The sequence below is a fragment of the Eutrigla gurnardus genome, assembly GCF_963514095.1.
Source record: "Eutrigla gurnardus genome assembly, chromosome: 17".
Lineage (NCBI taxonomy): Eukaryota > Metazoa > Chordata > Actinopteri > Perciformes > Triglidae > Eutrigla > Eutrigla gurnardus.
Window position 1 is genome coordinate 12,913,150 of NC_139928.1, and position 20,340 is coordinate 12,933,489.

Sequence of the window (20,340 nt, forward strand, 5' to 3'; positions counted from 1 at the left end):
GGATCTCCAGCCGGGATTCGAACCTGAGGCTGCTGCATATATGCAGACATGGGTAAATGGCATGCACTCTAACCACTCAACCACCTGCCTGCCATGAATAAGCCTTTTTATGACTGTTTTGGACTCACTACACTCAGATTTTGATTGACACGCGATATAGAAGCATATGTTAGGACTTTTACATCATTTTTACAACATTTTATGAATTTTGTCGATTTTTCACTTTTTTTTCGACATGCTATAGTATGACTTTTTTTTCCCCTGAAAAAGTTGACCATGGCTTTTTATGGCTGTTTTGGACTCACTACACTGAGACTGGGCGCGTCAAGCGAGATGAGCGATTTTTATGCCTTTTTAACAATTTTAAATATTTTTTTATGAATATGTCCTGACTGACTTTTTCGTGAATTTTCGACATGCTATAGCATGACCTTTTTTTGGGGGGGGGAATATGACTAAGCCTTTTTATAACTATTTTGCACTCACTACACTCAGATTTTGATTGACACGCGATATAGAAGCATATGTTAGGACTTTTACATAATTTTTACAACATTTTATGAATTTTGTCGATTTTTCACTTTTTTTTCGACATGCTATAGTATGACTTTTTTTTTTCCTGAAAAAATTGATCATGGCTTTTTATGGCTGTTTTGTACTCACTACACTGAGACTTGGTGCATCAAGCGATATGAGCGATTTTTATGACTCTTTAACAATTTTAAATATTTTTTTATGAATATATTCTGACTGACTTTTTCGTGAATTTTCGACATGCTATAGCATGACCTTTTTTTAACAATATGATCAAGGCTTTTTTTTTTAAAGATTATTTTCTTGCATAGACACCTTTGTATTTAGCGGTGGATAGAGAGGAAACATGGGAGAGAGAGGTGGATGTGACATGTATCAAAGGATCTCCAGCCGGGATTCGAACCTGAGGCTGCTGCATATATGCAGACATGGGTAAATGGCATGCACTCTAACCACTCAACCACCTGCCTGCCTGCCATGAATAAGCCTTTTTATGACTGTTTTGGACTCACTACACTCAGATTTTGATTGACACGCGATATAGAAGCATATGTTAGGACTTTTACATCATTTTTACAACATTTTATGAATTTTGTCGATTTTTCACTTTTTTTCCGACATGCTATAGTATGACTTTTTTTTCCCCTGAAAAAGTTGACCATGGCTTTTTATGGCTGTTTTGGACTCACTACACTGAGACTGGGCGCGTCAAGCGAGATGAGCGATTTTTATGCCTTTTTAACAATTTTAAATATTTTTTTATGAATATGTCCTGACTGACTTTTTCGTGAATTTTCGACGTGCTATAGTATGACTTTTTTTGTTTGGGGGGGGGGGGGGGGGGGGGATATGACTAAGCCTTTTTATGACTGTTTACACTCAGATTTTGATTGACACGCGTTATAGAAGCATATGTTAGGACCTTTACATCATTTTTACAACATTTTATGAATTTTGTCGATTTTTCACTTTTTTTTCGACATGCTATAGTATGACTTTTTTTTTTCCTGAAAAAGTTGACCATGGCTTTTTATGGCTGTTTTGGACTCACTACACTGAGACTTGGTGCATCAAGCGATATGAGCGATTTTTATGACTCTTTAACAATTTTAAATATTTTTTTATGAATATATTCTGACTGACTTTTTCGTTAATTTTCGACATGCTATAGCATGACCTTTTTTTAACAATATGATCAAGGCTTTTTTTTTTTAAGATTATTTTCTTGCATAGACACCTTGTATTTAGCGGTGGATAGAGAGGAAACATGGGAGAGAGAGGGGGATGTGACATGTATCAAAGGCAGTGGCGGCGCCAGAGTATTTTTTCTGGTTCAACTACGGTGGGGCTAACTCATACGACGGTGGGGCTCAAATCAATGTCAGAATTTCAATGTGAATATATAACAACACCCAGTGGCACTGCCAGCCGGAATCCAGTACGCACTGGGAGGACTTTTTTTGAAGGTGGAAAAATTGATGCTGCTGAACCGGGCCGGATGCAGCCGCATTTGAGAGGACGATCGTGCGTGTGTGCGCAATTACGCATAGCGTGTGTTGGCCCCTCTCCACTACTAGACTGCAACTTTTATAGCTTTTCATGACAAATCATACTATGATTTTTTTATTGTCATACTATGCTATTGACTTTTTATGGCAAATGTTGACTTTATCATGATTAACTGTTATGCCTTTTTCTGACGTCAACATACAATGACCTTTCATGGCACACAGTGACTTTTTATGATGGCGTAGAGTACCTATGGCTTTTTATGCCATACTCCTATTTTTCTTTAAAAGACTTTTGTTCTGACTTTTTCAACATGCTATATGTCTGTCTCTACGACTTTATTTTATCACTTTTTTTTCGTTTTTCAATATACTTAATACTGACCTTTTTGGACATGCTATACTATGAAATACTTTTTTCGATGTACTTTCAACGACTAAACTTACTAAACTGACTTTTTTCGACCTACTATATTATGACCTTTTTTTTTATGTACTATACAATTACTTTTTTAAATGATTTTATTTTATGCTATATTGCTTTTTGAACACTTTTTTAATATACTAATCTATGACTTTACTTTTTCGACATGCTATACTATTACTTTTTAATGACTTCTTTGAGTTTTTGTGACATGCTATATACTATGACTATTTTTACCAAATTTTTTGACATACTATACTGACTTTTTTTTTCAACTTACTATACTATGACTTTTTATTTACTTTTTTTCTACATGCTATACTATGACTATTTTTGACATGCTTTACTATGGCTTTTTTACCACTTTTTTTGACATACTACACTGTGACTTCTTTATGACTTACTATACTATGACTTTTTATTAACTTTTTTTCTACATGCTATACTATGACTATTTTTGACATGCTTTACTATGACTTTTTTACCACTTTTTTGACATACTATACTATGACTTTTTATGACTTTTTCAACTTACTATACTATGACTTTTTATTTACTTTTTTCTACATGCTATACTATGACTATTTTTGACATGCTTTACTATGACTTTTTTACCACTTTTTTTGACATACTACACTGTGACTTCTTTATGACTTACTATACTATGACTTTTATGACTTTTTAAATGAATTTTTTCAACATACTATACTATGACTTATATCTGACTTTTTCAACTTACTATACTATACTATTATTTTTCGGCATGCTAGACTTTGACTTTCATCGATATGCTATAGTATGACTTTTTTTATGACTTATTTTGGACATGCTAATATGACCTTATTTCGACATACTCTAAAAGTATTTTTTTTTTCGACACTCTATACTATGACTTTTCATGACTTTCTTTGACATACTATAACTTTTTTATTACTTTTTCAGCACGCAACATACTATACTATGAATTCTTTTTGACACATTATGACTTGTTCATACTTTACCATTACTTTTAAATGACATGATACACTATGACCTTCTTGGAACATCATAATATGAACTTTTCATACTGGGCTATGACTTTTTTGACAATATGCTATACTGAATGTTTCATGACCTATTAAAATAATAACTTTTTGATTTATTAGACTGACTTTTTTATGAAATTTATTATAGGGTTAAGGTCAAATTAATAACTAAAATAAAAAGTCATAAAATAAGAAAAAATAAACTTTATTGCATGTTTTGTTGAGCAGAGAACATACTGCTGACCACAATGGAAAAGGGTAGTATGCAACTAAATGGATCAGTATGGAAGCTATAAACCACACACATGGATGAAGATCAATTTCAGCAGTCTACCAAGTTATTTTTGAAACCACTCTGAAATAAGAGATGATAATATACACACAATTTGACAACTTGTACTTTGTGGTCGTTAGGAATTAAACAACCAATGAATCAATTTCAATGATTTCAACACTGGCAAACTCCTAGTTTGTAGAACGTCTCACTCAAAAAAACAAAAAACAAAAACACTGAATGAGTGGATGAATTAGATACTTTTCCAGAATACTGTAATGCTATTCACATCATGGAAGAAATACAAGTAACTGTTACTTAAAATGTGGACCATGTTTTGCAAAAGGCTGTATAGAAAAAAAAAAACAGATCTATCTTCAGCTTTTAGTAAGAACTTCACACATTTACAGATTATACAAAAGAAAAAAATACATTTCATAAAAATATTACCACTTGCTTTCCGTCAATATGGCTTTTGGACTGTGCAGTTAGAACCAAATAACAAGATTCATATGTTAAGGGTTTGTCTTGTTTAAGTTGTGCTTTTAAAGATAAGTATTCTGGCCAAAATGCAAATGTTTTTATTGAAAATACATTCTCCTTTATGAATGATGAGCTCTTGTTAAAAATTTAAAATGAATTCTTCCTTTGGTAACAGTAACTCTTCTAAGTAATAAAGTAACATTTCTAATATATAATGTCCCCCTATGTTTGGGACCTTTAAGGGAAAAGAAATGTAAGATTAGCTAATAATGTAATAATATTATAATCTTCTCCAAAATAATAATACATCTAATTCTATCTCCTTCAAAATAAACTCCAATTAAAGTTAAGGATGAGATCATTTGTATGATAATAACATGGAAGCTTTTTTAAGCGATAAACAATATTTCAAATAGTAGACCTGATCCAAAATAGAACATAAATATACATTTCATTTACATAACAATGTCATCTGCACTATTACAGTACAACTCCAAATAATATTAGAATTACAAGAAAATAATAAATAAGATGTGTGAACAAATGTGAGTTTTGTCATTGTGCACTAGCACAAGACTCAGTAGTACAGTTACAATGGAAAAAAAAAGTTGGAATTAGGTGCTTACGTCGGGTCAGTTCTCCCATATAATAGTTACAAATGGAGGGAAATAAAACAGACCCAAAACAGCACACCTCATTCTGCAGCTTCTCATAAGAAAAGCTTAATTGCTAAACCTGCCATTAGCTCACATACTGTGTGAATGTGCAGTTAGCCAAAACTGAGGCTTTTCCTCAACCCAAAGAATCCTCCTTTCTGTTCAGTCATTGAGAAAGTGCACAATCGCAACGCTAAACCCAATTTACTTCCCTGGACTTGCTCTGTACTTGGTGGGAAAAATATAATAACAAAAGTATTTGTAGAAACCTGCCTGCTCGACCACATCAAGGCTCAAATGGTCAAAGCCGACTTCACCAAACGTCTTCTAATTATCTAGGTGCAAAAGAGTCACATATGTACAGAAAAATTGCACTTATTCAACTGCAAGTATGAGAAAAAATGTGATACACACTGCTGAGTGAGTGAAACGTGGGCACTATGCGGACCCGTTTCACCTCTACCCTTCAGTTTTTCCTTTTCCAAGATAGCTGAAGTCGAAATCTGTTCACGGCTGTATACTGCTGTTAAAGTAGGACTTTCACGCCACAACATCACTTCCTCTTCGAAAGCCAATCTCAACTTATTAATGGTCCTCCCTGCCACATAACACACGTCTTTCAATCGTACACGAATCCCTGAAACTCAAAATGGAACGTACTAGACAACAGAACTCAAAATACGTCTGAACACAAGCTCATATATTACACCGGCTGTGTAAAATATGCCATATTTACATGCCTATCAGTGCAAAATCTTCCAAAAGCGCCATAAAACATTTCTAATGATAACCAGAGATTATACAAAGATCATAGTTAGCATATTGCGTGACACTACAGTCTCTGTAACAATCAAGGTGGTGATTAATCAGTGAGTAAATGATACAAGTGTTGGGTGCGGTGGTTTGGTGACAGAGGTTATTTGAAGGGTGAAATGCAGCAGCTTTGTGTCCAGTCAAATTCATTTGTCCAGTTAAATGGAATGCGACCGGCCTGCCTGGCTCAGAAAGCAGGGAGAGGAAGGGGGGTAAGGTGGAGGGTTTGAAAGTGGAGGTGATGGAGAAACAAGGGGTGTATGTGTGTGTGTGTGCAGGAGGAGTATAGGTTGTGGCTTGTGTAGTTAAGACATTTTGTATGTTGTGAGCTCCTTTTAGAAGGCAGTATCAGTAAGAACAGTGACCTAACGCGGCGGTGTGGAAAGTCTGTGCCAAAAAAGCAGATCAATAAAGTGATGAGTCATCAACAGCCCTGTAAGGTGTGCAGTGTGGGGTGCAACTGAGGGAGGAGCAGCGCTGTCCTTGGAGGACGGGCTGAGACGCCATTTATGATGTTGCCGGTGGCGACGGCTCAGAAGGCAGTGGTGACAGCGTTTCCTCGCCGCGTGCCCAGGCGGATGATTTCCCCCGGCACCGTGTCCAGCTGCTCGTACGCCAGCCGCCCCTCCTCACCTGCCACAAACATGAGGGATATCTATAATCCCCGTACCACCACAATATACTGGCAAAAACAGAGTTATTTAATATGATATATGTACATATGAAATATGTTAATAAGACAGATATGAAAATATGTGTTAATTTCCCAGCAACTCTTAAATGGTTACAGACTCTGTCTCAACCCTTTTCTAGACTTGTATTTTAAGTTTTTTAATTTTTCTTTTGGCCATCCCTGGGTATGAGTTCCTTTGTGGCAACTGTGTACAAACTACAATACATATATAATAAAGTGATTTGAAGTAACATTTGATTTTCCATAAATGTGTTACTCACCAAATGTGAGCAGGGTTTCTATAGCAACATGGCGAAGCTCTTCATCAGCTGAATCACACAGTGCTACCACCGCCTTGATGCTCTCTACTGCCTACAGACAGACAGACAGACAGACAGACAGACGGACAGGCTCTGTTTAGAGGACACTTGTCAAAGTACATAAAGGACAAAATAAATCCTATTTTCTATTCTATCTACATAATTCCTTAGTCAACATAGCATAACACAATTAGAAACAGATTTTTTGTGTACCATGCCCTGACTGCTATTTGAATAGTAAACTTGGCACATGTAGTGTACATTAAAATAATAATGCTTTGTAAATATCATTCCTCCCATCCAGACTGTGCAAATATGCATAATGTCACAGATTTGAAAGAAGAAAAAAAAAAATTAGCATCTATCAGAAACATTGTTCGCCTCAGTAAGCAGCTCCAAATCTTCACAGTATCACATCCGTTGATGAGGAAAGAGGCCACTGACCTGCAGACAGCTGAGAGCTGAACAGGCCGCCCTCTGACTCTGAACTCCAGCCTCCGACAGAGCATGGGTGTAGCACTCCACTGCCTGTAGACACCCACAGAAACAGTCAACACTAGTCACACAACATACACAACAACTCTCAAACAAACTGCCTCACTTCATCACTACTCACTCTGAACCTGAAGCGGCTGTGCGAGGCGGAAGAGAGGTATTCGGCCGCTGCCTTGTTGACCTGAGGGTCCTCTGCAGTGAGCAGGGAGGCCAGTGCCCTCAGGGTGCTGTTTCTAGGCCACAGGGATGACACGGGCACCTCTTCCAGCTCTGCCAGACACCGAGTATAATCCCCACTGCACAGAGCCTCTGCAAACATCTCTGAGGAAAACACAGAATGAGGTCTAAGTGTAACGCATGTTTTTTTTTTTTTTAAATGGTGTTTTCTGGTGAAAATCTGTACACAATGGATGACATGACTCAAAGGCAGATAAAGCTGACCTTCTCTGGCCAGATGCAGCAGGTGCATCTCCATGTCCTGCACTTCATGTTGCAAGACGTAGCTGTGGAACTGAAACACTGTCAGGACGTCCTGGGAGAGCTCAGCGGCAGGAGGACTGTGTGCCGCCACCAGATCACTCCTGTCCACCATCTCGCCGACGACCACGCCAATCACTGGAGAGAAGAGCAAGGAATCTCAAGTCAGAGACAATTCTTTGTAATGTAATAGTAAATCTGTGTTGACAGTAGATTCCTTTTAGTCCCGTCAATTCTTTTTTTTTTTAATTCTTAGGAGCCTTAATGATCAGAGTTTGAAAATTAGTGACTCAGTTGAAATGTGACAGTAATTAAAAACACGGGACCAACACCTTGATGCAAACAACCAAACATGTCATTTTAAGTGGCCTGTTTGCAGAAAGATAATAGGGGGGTCCAACCTGTGTCATTGCTGCGTGGGTGCCTCTCCTGCAACACTGCCGTGTAGCGCTGCTTCATGTGTTCCAACGCTCTGTCCAGTGTTGTGTGGAAAAGTCCCGCAGACCCGCTGCACTCCGACCACAGAGTCATCAGCTGTGGACGCTCAGCGAGGCCTGGGAGGACTGAGAGAGGCGGGAACAAAACACACGTTACATTTAAACTTCCGGACTACTCTTAAAACATTTGGGCCTTAAGCCCCGGCAAAATGACCTGGCAACGCCACCGACACCAATAAAGCAAACAGGCCTTCACTCGTTGGTACTTACCGTCAACGGCAGATGTAATTGCTCCCAGTCTGTCCACGCTGATCTCTGCCAGCTCCTCTAACAGCTGAGTTTGTCCGGACAGTTTGAGGAGGAGACTGCGACGCTGCCACACGCCCACCCCACTGGTCAACAACTGTCATTACAGGAAAAAAAAAACCAAGGGCTGTTAATGTCAAATATAAATAATATTATGTTTTGGAGTATAAATTAATAGTTGTCTCAAGGAGCTCTACCTGTATGAGGTGATCACAGTACTGTAGGTGGATGACGATGGCCACGTCCAGGTTCTCGTTCCCAGTGGTGAGCGGCAGGGGGCTTCCTGCCACACTGTTGCCCACCCCGGTGTCCTCGGTCAGGGCTTCACTCAGGTGTCCTCTGGCTTCTGGATGTTGGCTACTGAGAGGCAGATACACAGTCACCACGCAGAACGGTCATCGACAATACTTAAAATAAAGTGATTTTAACATCGGGTGTGACCAAGACATTTTCCCACTCACCCGATCCTTTCTCCGTCTGCATCAAACAGCGGAGACCTCTGTGGGGGGGTACTGAGTACGATGTTATCGTCTCCAGTATCCTCGTCATCAAAGTCAGAGGTGTTGAGGAAGTCGAAGCTCTCCAGGGCGCTCTCCACTGTCAGACTGAGGCTGGAAGACCGGCTCCTGTGACCCGGGAGACGGCACTGGGAAGAAGGGGGGAGCCAGAAGGTCAATAACCCTTTACTCTTACAAATCCTTGACCTGCCATAGTCCATTCCTGTAACTCCAGGAGTCAACTTACTTCTTTTGAGGTAATAAGTGTTTTAAGTTGTTTCTTTAGATTTATAGATTGATAAATAGATTGAGGAAATGTATTAATCCCAAATTGGAAAGGAACTGTAAATTATAAAGTTTATAAATAAGATAATATAAAACATTTGGTTGAGAGTTGGGAGACGGACGGGTTCGGTCACCTTGAGCAGGTCCTCCAGACGCATCACTTCCTGTTCCAGGTCCTGCAGCTCTCGGCAGCGGTGATTCAGAGACTCCAGCCTCATCAGCAAGCTGTGGATGGACTCCTCCAGACTGCTCTCTAGGAAAGCCCTGCTCCCCTCTCCGGCCCAACTCATTCTTCCTCCTCCTTCCATGGAGCTCCCGCTCGGCGGCTCAATTTCTGAAGAAGTCAGTCTCTTCACCAGCTGCCTGGTCAGGCTGCCCGCCTCCTCCGTGTCCAGCTCCACGGGTTTGAGTTCGTCGTTGTGGTCCAAGAAAACATCCTCTGGAGCCACAGTGGACAGCTGGCCGTTCGAGCAGAGGGACGGGGCAGCCGAACCACAGGCAGAACCAGAATTTCGCTGCGACTCTGTGCGCTCCCACTCAGAGTCCTCTGCCACCTCATCACTGGCGAGGCTGGCACTGGTGGCCCTACTTCCTCTACTACCCGTCTCCCCATCTTCTTCATACTCCTCCTCCTCCTCCTCTTCCTCCACTAAATGCTCCTCAGCAATGGAGTCCTCCCTTGTTGGGAGGCATTGTGTAGGCGACGGGTCCATTTCTGGGGGGGTGACTGTGATCTCAGGGTTGGACTGGCCCGGGGAGTGGGAGCTCGGGGCGGGGCTAGGCGTGGAACCAGACGTGTCGGAGAAGGTGAAGGAGAGACGCTTGCACTCGGCCACGCCGCAGCCGCCGTTCTCAAAGACGTCGTCTGGCAGAGTGGACTGAAAGGAGAGACATGGCAGTAAATATCTGTGACAACAATGACAGAATATAAAAGGCTACAGTTTTTTGCTCAAACTATGTCACTATATCCTGAAAGTAGGACAGATAGAGAAAAAAATCTGTTTCCTCTGCCTCCTTGTAGTGATACTAATTTAAGATTCCAGTGCACCTGAAAAAAAACAAGCAATCTCTAATCATAGACAAGGAGTACAACTGTCAAATTGTAAAATAGCAAAAAGGCTTTTAGCTTTTAGGAGCACTAAAAGGAGGCAGAGGAACATGATTGGTCTGTTTCTTTCTCATACTTTTATCAAGATATTGTGACAGTTTAAGCAAATATGATTAAAACTTACACAGCAAAGCTCTCAATGGAAAAGGAGATGGCAGATATAATTAAAACATCTACTCTAACTCCACTTTTCTTTCTAAATTCTCACGACCAGATCTGTTCAACCAAGACAGAAGTAATTTAGCAAGCTAAATATAAGAGCACATGCAAATAAACATGCAATAAGGCACACGTGGCATTCTGCAACCCAAGCCCAAGTGTGTCCACACCAGCAGAGGAACACAGAACATCCCCATCATGTCAATGAGGGCACACAAAAGTCAGGCTCGGGTCGAGGGGGGGGGGCCATAACACACTCACATAGACCTCCAGACTGGATTTGGGCCTTGGCCGGAGTGAGGCCAGGTCACCAAACGAGCGACTGCGCCTTAACTTCTCTAGCAGGGTGTCTCGGAGCATGTGCAGGAAGGAGAGGCGCTGGCGCTCCACGGGGTTTGGCCGCCACTTCTTTACACAATGCACGCAGGCAAATGGGAAAAGTTGTTGGGTGTTCAAGTGAGGGCGGGTGGGTGAGATGCGGGAGGGATGGATAAACGTGTGGTGGGATAGAGTGTGGGTAAGGGGGGTTTTGATGTGGAAATGCAAAGGAGAGGAGGATAGCAGGGAAATGGGTGAGGGTTAGTTTAGGGGTAGCATTGGCGTCGCCAACATAAGCATGATGCATCAGCAGAAAACATGTGTGCGATATCATGGGGCCATGATGAAATATGCACAGGGTGTAGACAGGTTAGTGTGCAGCAACTACTGAGGTGTTAAAGACAAAAATGTCATCTCTTTCCCGCAACACTAACGAAGCGTAAGGAGCCTTGTGTGTTGGACTCACAAAGAAGGAGGTGTCCTGGAAAGTGGGGGTCTCCGGCGTGCCCTGACTGTAGACCGACACTCGTCTCTGGAGTGCTGTGGCTTTGCTCAAGTTACCGGACGACAGAGTCAGGTCCTCGACATCGAAGGGGCTAAAGGGAGAAACGAAAACACATTCACACATTTACGACCGCTCAATGTGATCTATCTATGCCTCCCTACAAACACTGTATGTGTGCTTTCATTTATTTGGTTTTTGTCACAGAGGAGGATTTATTTGCTTTAACTTCCATAACGTGTAATGACCACGTTTCTCCACCAGGTGGCAGGAAAGCACATGTAATATAAACGGAATATAAAGCTACCAGACTCATAATAGTTTCTCTAGGTGTTAACTATGATAACATACACAAGTCAGTAATGTGAGATAATAACTCTAAATCAGATTTCATTGAAACATTTGTGGAATGAGCATTCAATTAAATTGAATGAATCTTGTGAAATAATAACAAAATCATCAGATAATCCCATTATCTTTTGTGAAATCTTTCATTATGTATTCATCTAACCTTTAATATTTTAGTTGGCTCAAGTAAAATGATAAATTCCCCCTTAAGTGTGTTCGGTTCTGGGTTAGTTCACCCCAAAATAAAAAAATAAATAGATTTTCCCTCTGACCTGTAGTGCTATTTCTCAGTCAAGATTGTTTTGGTGAGTTGCATAGTTTTTGGAGATATCAGCCATAGAGATCTCTGCATTGTCTCAATATAATATAGAAAAATAACAGCAATGTACCTCATCATGACCTGGTTACTCAAGATAATCCACAGACCTTCCTGTCAGCAGTTTCATATACTAATTTTTGATTTTGCGGTGAACTATTCCTTTAAAAAGTAATCAACTAATTATAAAACTACATACAATATAGCATAGCATGATGAATAACACAAAACAATGACAGCTTTCTGTAGGTATGAGAGTCAACTTACTACCACGTGACCTCCAGGTTGAGTTTGATGGTCCCGAGGTCGTTGACGTCCACGGCCACCACCTGAGGCATGGCGGTGAACAGCTCCTTGGTCTCACAGATCACGCTGCCCACCAGCATGTGAGTGGCCAGGCCCTTCAGCTCCGTCACCTGATTGAGGCCAAAACAACATGTTTTCATTGCTCAGGTCAAGAAAACAATAAAACAGGTCCTTCTGACATCAAGACATAAGTGAGGTGATTGTTTTCTTATACCGGCTGTAATAAAATAAGGTCATGTTCTGTATCTGAGCGTCTGATTTCTACATTGTGCTCTCCTTGACCCTGCACAGCAAAGTACAACGTTAGCTTATATGGATTTTCTTCAGCACCTTGATGTTGATGAGGTCGGTGATGAGAGGCATGAAGACCATCTCCTCTCCATCCCAACTCTGTCTGGAGTTTACTTCAATTCTTCCCTTCAACTTCCACCGCTGGCGCCCGTACCGCATAAAGATCTACAGGAAGGAAAGAACGGGAAGGCAGCGTTAGGAAGTAAGCCTGAAGCGAGAGAAAGGACAGCACTTTTGTCTCAGAATATACTCTCTTTTCTTATTATTTTGCCGTGGTCAGGACTTTTAAATGCTGTGCTTACAAACAGACAATGTCTGCACACGTTATGCCTTTAGATTATTAATTGTCCTGTCCTGACTTTTGACTGGACTGGTTTTGCAATATTTCCCACATGGATTTCTAAAGTAAAGTTGTATTTAACAGCCAAGTGTTGCATAAAAAAAAGAATATCTTGCCTCATACTGGTCTCCAGGACAGAGCCGAGCAAAGCCTGCCAGACCTGTTGGAGAGAGGACACCGATTTAAAAACATACAAAGACATCTGGACAGGATATGGGGGAAGAAAGACAAATGTTTGTTTTATGCGACTTTAGTATTCAGCTGGACAAATGTGTTCAGTGTCTTCATTACAGTACAAATGGTTTTTAATGGACAAATAGATCAAAGCAGTGGAAAATACAGTATGATAATTAGTTGCCAGCTCATCACCAAAAACATTCCTGTAAACAGTGGAATGATGCCTTTTATTCCACAAATCGACGGTATCTGAGTGGGTTTATCTGTCATTTTTCTCACCCTTCATTTTGATATGAAACTCCCCGAGCAGATTTTCCAGTTCGCTCTCGAATGTGCTCATGTTCTTAAAAAAAGGAGAGAGATAACAGCGATCAAACAAACAGCCCTGTGTTACACAAGACAAGGAATACAATAGTAATCACGTTATCTCAGCAGACCATGACAAAGACAGTCGACACTAAACTGCAGAGAAGGCAGGAGGGTTGGTGTAAACCCTCAGGGCCGCTGATGACAGGTGTGTGTGTGTGTGTGTGTGTGTGTCATTGGGATTTAAAGGCCTTTCTGTAAGTATGTGAAGATACACGTCGGTGTTTACAAAAGACAGTGTAAGCAGTAATCTCTAATAGGTGCATTGTGGGTATTGTCAGCTGTGAGCCAATGTATATATATATAAACACACAGTTTATATGACTTTGACATGGTGAAAGTTAAGCTGAGTGCTGTATTTTAGACATTTTTGTAATATTTGTTGAAATTTTTTTTAGTGACCTAAGCTTTAAAAAGCATTCTCATATGGTATATATGCCAGTACCTCAGTGTATTCTTTGTAGCGGCGGTTGACCTCCGCGATGCTCTCCTTGGTGCCTTTAGTAGAGGGAGACGAGGAGAAGGCCTGCTTCATGCGGCAGGCACCGTCCCTCAGACGGCTCTGGATGCAGAAGGCCTCGTACAGCTCATCTACCTGAAAGCAAACACAGCGAATCCTCCATCTTTAAGAAAATGTACCACGAGGTCAAACATGTTCATTAGGTAAGATGCACGCGAGGAGAGAAACTTCTGCACTAATGGTATACCGACAGTCTTTGAAGTTTGAAACCCTCCACACGTTATACATCAAAACATCCCTGGGCAGGAAGCAAATTCCTCCCCAAAAAACTTCCAACTGCCACCTAAATTATTCTGGATGTGTTCACATCTCACTAAAACTCATTCAAGGACGGCCAACACAGCTTTGTGCCTGAGCAGTCAGTAACATTTATCAACGGGTCATCAAAGACAGCAAAAATAGGAATTATTGAAAATGAACCAGGTCTAAATAAAAAGATAAAATGTGACTGAGAAGATTTTTGTTAGATTCTAGCCTGCAAAGACAACAAAAAGGGTTGATAGGAAAATTAATTAAGACAGTGATAGACAGGACAGTCATCAAGAGAGACGAGACCGAGACAACCAGATAAACCGAGGAGACAAAAAGTCCCCAACTGAGCAGATACAGCTGGTATGCATCAGTGTGACTGTATTCAGTGACCCCAGTGGGACACTCCCAAAGCGGGGGAACAACAGACGGCGTTTAGAGCTCATTTGGAGAAGTCTGTAGCAGCAGCCTGATCTCGCCCAAATCCACAGGGAGAGAGAAAGACATCAACATCCTGCTGCCTTACAGTGATCTCAAGTGTTGGAACTGGAATCAAATCATCAACATGAGATGAAATATTTATTTTGAGCAAAATGGTGAGACATTTACTTTTCTGGAAAGCCAAACCTAATGGAGTCAGTTCTAACCCGTTTTGTTTTATTTTTTCTTATTTACTTAACTTACTTTGACATATCGCAGAATTCCCCCCCATAAAATTGTATTAGCTGGTAAGCCACATGTCATTCAGAACCAGATGTTTGCCTTGTCATGTGGTTTGTGGAAAATCAGCAAGATCCATCTTCTGGGAACCATGAATGTACAAAATCTCATGGCAATTCATCTAACATTTGTTGAGGAATATCATTTTGGACAAAGTGGTGGCCCGACCGGCCTATCCCAGTTTCAACCCATCCCGCTAGCATGGCCAAAACAAATACCAAACTACACAGACTTCATATCATAACCTTCCAAATCAAAGTAAAAGTCCATCAATTCTCCTTAAATTTTGGAAACAAATCACACTTTGCTGAGTCACTCCCTGAAACCACAATTTTCAGCGCAGATTTTCAGCGTCCTGTCTGTCGATTTCCCGAATATCACATATGATCGGAGTGGCAGCCGGGCAAAACAAAACACCTCTGGTGAGCCTCATCAAAGGGAAATATTGCAGCCCGCCTGACAAGAGCGCTGAAATATTGATGCCTTGTGCTCTCTTTATGGCACTCATTAGGGAGAAGGAGGAGAAAATGGGCCATTCTGGCTCCTGCCATCCTAACAGCTTCTGTGTTTGTTTGTGCATCTTTGTGTCTGAACCAAACACTGCCAGCACGTTTGTGTGAGTGAGCTCCGAGACCGAGTATGTGGATGTTTACATGCGGAGAGCATGTTGTTGTGGACGGGTTCGTGAGTTTTTTTTTTATAAAAAGTGCAAAGCTTCTGTTCTTCAGGATGGGTAATGTAGCCTGATGATGTTAGAATAAATGATCTGAATGCATACAGAGAGCACCCACCCAATCCCACCAGCTCCACCTCAAACCAACCAGCCCCCCCCCCCTCCACCACTGGGACCCAGCCCCGTCTGCCTGTCTGTGGTATGTGGTGTATGCGGCGGGGCTGCAGCAGCTGAGCTGAGCCAGCTATAAAATAGCCTCCGACCACAACTGTTCTCAGCTCAGATTCGTGTGGAGCCGGTTCAGAACCATCAAGCGGCAGCTTTAAAACACATTTCTTTACGGCAAAACCAGGGAAAAACGAGCGGCGGACATTTTTTGGTTGCAGATGAAGTTGAAGACAAAAGAAACACAACTGAGTGAAATGTTGCAGTGATTAAGTCAAGATTATTGTGCTCACATAAACAAATAGCTACGATTAGTTTTTAATCTGGAGACAACTGGTGCTGATGAATAGCCATCAATCTGCTCAGGCAATCAGTAAACATATCATTATAACCTAATTAAGATCATTTTTGTCCCATATTACAATAGCCCCATTGCTGCCTTCAAGGACACGTCCCCGTGAAGGTCAGCCAAGCTCCACTCCAGAGGATGGCCATCAGCATATTGCTCCACCTCGGGCGTACTTCACCCCAGAAAAAAAAAAAAACACAAACAACAAGACAGAAATCTCAACACAGGCAGATGGACAAAATGTGTATTCAAAAATTATATTAAGTAAAATATAAGAATGAAGTTCCTATTGAGCTGTTCATGGTTTTTTATATTTTCTCTACGTTTTCTTCCGGAGATTTTGTATTAGAGAAGAAATTGTTCAGATGGATGTAAAATGTCACGCAGTAAAAAATAGATTAATTGGAAAATTAATCATCAAATCCCCCCCAAAAAAAGAAGAAAATCCCACCAGAACCTTAATTAACTCTTACCAGATGTGAACGGATATTAAATGTAAATGTATTCTACACCGAGTCCTATTGGGCACGGAGTCCCTGTGTTAATTACAGCAATGACAAAACCTGAATGACCCAGAGACCCAGTGAGGGATTATGGGGGAAATCTTTATTGGGAAATCAATTATGCTCAGGGTGAGGATAATATTGTGTTCACATTTATGAAGGGTGAAGAATCCATTTAGACTTCTTATTTTAAGCCCCCTCCCGAGCTAATCCTCGTAAAATCACTAAATAATAATACTTGTTTGGTGGTTTGAACGGTCGGAGGTAAATGTGGTGGGTTTTAATAAAGTATCACTTTAAAGGATTGTCTCTGTATCAACTGTATATCCGACTTTAAACTGTGGGATTTTAAATATGAGCAGAGAATATTTGGGATATGGCAGGAATCCTCTTAAGATATGGCCATTATCCTGGATGTACACACACACACACACACACACACACACACACACACACACACACACACACACACACACACACACACACACACACACACACACACACACACACACACACACACACACACACACACACACACACACACACACACACACACACACACACACCAGAAGGGGAGTGATTATAAGCAGATTAAAACAGGCGGGCCACATCAAACAGCATCAAACACACAAGCCCCTCTGGGGAACAGTGGGCGTGTGTGTGTGTGTGTGTGTGTGTGTGTGTGGGGCCAGATTAGCATTCAAGGGAAGAGGGGAAAGCAGAAAGGTCCTATATAAAAAAAATAATCACATGCAAGTATTCACTCATTCTGGATTGAATTTGGCACAACACACACACACACACACACACACACACACACACACACACACACACACACACACACACACACACACACACACACACACACACACACACACACACACACACACACACACACACACACACACACACACACACACACACACACACACACACACACACACACACACACACTTTCTCTCTCTCTTCCTCGGGGGAAGACAAGGTGCCTGACATGCACTCTTCTCACCTTCAATATCACTCATCTTTAAAGATGCCTTGCTGAAACACACACACACACACACACAGTCTATCCCATGCAGGACATCATAGGGGTTGTATTGGGCCACCTGCTTCCTTCATGTGTGCCAATTACTGCTCAGACATCTGCAGGCAGCCAGCAGAAGCAGGAACAAAAGACCGAGCTGATGTGAGTCACAAGCACACACACACACTTAACAACTTGCTGATGGATGATTGTTAAGTCACCCCTCACGGCAGCTGTCCTGCACAAAGAGAGAGACGCCTGTGCACGAGCGAAAACACTGACAAAGACGTCCACACTTACTGTAGCTCACAGCTGAATATACAGTATTATATCAGATTTTTTTTTTTTTGTCCTTTCAGAGTTGACGTCAAGTCACATGCACATTTTTTTCTGACTCCAGTTTTATTCATTGTGTATGAACCTGACAATGTTTTGTTTACCCATCCAATCAATGACGCGTACGTGTCGGACACACAAATATACTCCCTTTAATGACAACATACTTACTAACTGATCATTTAACGTTCATCACACATTTATTCAACATGCTGCTCCACTGAGGGAGCAATCTTTATCTCTGAAGTATTCATCACTGGGTCTGGGTATAAAGGAAAACATATCAATAAATAAAGGATGAGAGAGAGAGTGTTTGTGTGTCTCTCTCTGTGTCTGTGTGTGTATGTGTGTCTTTCATTTCCTGACAACGATGCTTTCGTGGTTGGCCGATTCCCTTAGCTGGACATTCAGCATTTGATCTCACTCAATAGTTATCTGCTGATGCTGAAGTTTGGAGAATGGGTGTGTTCTCATCGTGTGTGTGTGTGTGTGTGTGTGTGTGTTTGTAAAGCCAGTAGCCATGGGGGCAGCTAGCTAATACATAAATTAATATGGATTTGAAATGAATATTAAGTCATTTTAGGACATTTCAAGTTGACCTTCAAAAGTTGGATCTAATATTTCATCATACTTCGGTTAGAAAGGTCCCACACTACAGGACAACTTCTCACAGTCTACTAACAGGAAATCATACCGTTTGTTGCACAGAAACACCAGGGGGAGAAACTAGAACCTGACAAGTTCAAACAACGACAAATGATTAAATTTAAACTATTTCAAATTCATAAACCAACAACCTGCACAAAGCCAGACAGTTGATGAAAAGACGAGGGTTTGGCGAAGGAGCACTGGAACACATTTAGAACAAAAGAGCACACAAGAGTGCTAAATTTAACTTTTTACTTACGCTTTGACTTTTGAGGCTTTATATTTGTCACTTCAAATATTTACGAGCGCATTCAAATCTATTTTTGCACAAAGCCAGAAAGAACAGAAAGCAGAGTAATGCTGGATGTTAAGTAGAAAAGGCTCAGAGAAAGTGTGTGTGTGTGTTTGTTTTAACTGCATCCTGTGACAACTTCACAAAACCAGAACACGCATCGAATCCGCTTTTGTTTTCTCTTTGTTATCGAGGCCAAAGAAGATCGCGCTGGTAGGTGCATTTCCTGAGTTTCAGACAACATCGCCTATTTTCAAATTACTTCCATAAGACCCTTTCCTCCCCACTTTCCCTCCATCTCTCTCTTCTTGTTATTCTTCTTTAAAAAAGACTGACAATCACTCCTCACTGTAGCTTACTAACTGCCCTGACCCAGATTCACTGTTGTCTTCAACCCTTCATAAACACTTGTCTGTCCAAGGATGGTCTCTTTGTCCGACGTCGTCTGTACATGTCTGCTTTTGGACACCAGAAGGTGATTTTTTATCGTCTTTCGGGACATTTGTGAACATAAAGGGTTACGGTCACCCAATAGCAGCTCCTCAAGACTTCAAAGTCTTCCGGTTCATTTACATTTAGGGCATTTAGCAGACGCTTTTGTCCAAAGCGACTGACAATAAGTACATTTGTCGAAAGGTAACCATGGTTACCTTCGGAGCGGCGCTGTTGTCTGGGTGTGTGTATTCTGATTGCCTGCTGTCACGTCTGATTTGACGCACAGCGAGGGAGACTCTTACAAAACTACAAAAAAGGAGATGTGAATGTGCTGCACAGCCTTTCTGGGGGATTCATGTCCCAAATAGGCAACCGGTGAGACTACAAAGGAGGATAATAGGGAAGGGGGAAAAAAAGTTTTCTTACCTGGCAACCTGTTGCTTCAACAATTTAAAACAGCTGGAAGCTCTCACAATATATCAACACATGAACCAGAGAGGAGCAGGAATATCACCTGAACCTGAATCTGACTTGAAAAATCTTGGAGCTCAACAGCTGGTTAGCTTAGCTTAGCATGAAGCCCGGAAGAGGCATTAAGATACATTTTGATCGGTGAGTTTAACAGAGAGCCTTTCTCTGTTTCTCTGCTTCCCCCTCTCTCCAGTCTTGCTCCGCTAAGCTAACCATTTGATTATGCATATTCAAAGCATTCGTTGATATCAATCCACCACATCAGTTCTTACCTTGCTCATGTGAAACTCCAGACGTCTCATGTACCGCTCAATGGTTTTGATTTGCTGCATGAAGACACAGAGAGCACAATACTTGATAAGTTCATCCAGTTTTAAGCTGTAGACAAGGATTTCTATATCCATACACTGCAAGCCTGAGATTATGATCATTGATGTGGCAGTCCGTAACATTTTCATCTATTTAATTGTCATCTATCAAAGAGTGAGTTAAAACAATGGTGATTGATCATGTG

General features: G+C 41.2%; 1 protein-coding gene across 3 annotated transcripts in view; it reads right to left on the bottom strand.

The window, feature by feature from the left end:
* Positions 1–3,680: 3,680 nt before the first annotated feature.
* The window catches only part of ripor2 (RHO family interacting cell polarization regulator 2), a 48,199-nt gene continuing 31,539 nt past the window's right edge, over positions 3,681–20,340 (bottom strand). The window contains exons 6-23 of one of the 3 annotated variants that reach the window (XM_084031537.1): positions 20,099–20,152; positions 13,884–14,033; positions 13,352–13,415; positions 13,012–13,055; positions 12,595–12,720; positions 12,226–12,374; positions 11,259–11,388; positions 10,736–10,879; positions 9,342–10,085; positions 8,887–9,071; positions 8,623–8,785; positions 8,390–8,522; positions 8,084–8,245; positions 7,647–7,820; positions 7,327–7,526; positions 7,155–7,238; positions 6,672–6,762; positions 3,681–6,350 (exon numbers count right to left, since the gene is read on the bottom strand). In XM_084031537.1, the coding sequence (XP_083887663.1) occupies positions 6,250–6,350; positions 6,672–6,762; positions 7,155–7,238; positions 7,327–7,526; positions 7,647–7,820; positions 8,084–8,245; positions 8,390–8,522; positions 8,623–8,785; positions 8,887–9,071; positions 9,342–10,085; positions 10,736–10,879; positions 11,259–11,388; positions 12,226–12,374; positions 12,595–12,720; positions 13,012–13,055; positions 13,352–13,415; positions 13,884–14,033; positions 20,099–20,152 (2,898 nt within the window). In that variant the 3' untranslated portion in view covers positions 3,681–6,249. The remainder of the gene's footprint in view (positions 6,351–6,671; positions 6,763–7,154; positions 7,239–7,326; positions 7,527–7,646; positions 7,821–8,083; positions 8,246–8,389; positions 8,523–8,622; positions 8,786–8,886; positions 9,072–9,341; positions 10,086–10,735; positions 10,880–11,258; positions 11,389–12,225; positions 12,375–12,594; positions 12,721–13,011; positions 13,056–13,351; positions 13,416–13,883; positions 14,034–20,098; positions 20,153–20,340) is intronic. The other 2 variants (XM_084031538.1, XM_084031539.1) reach the window with 2 other exon arrangements.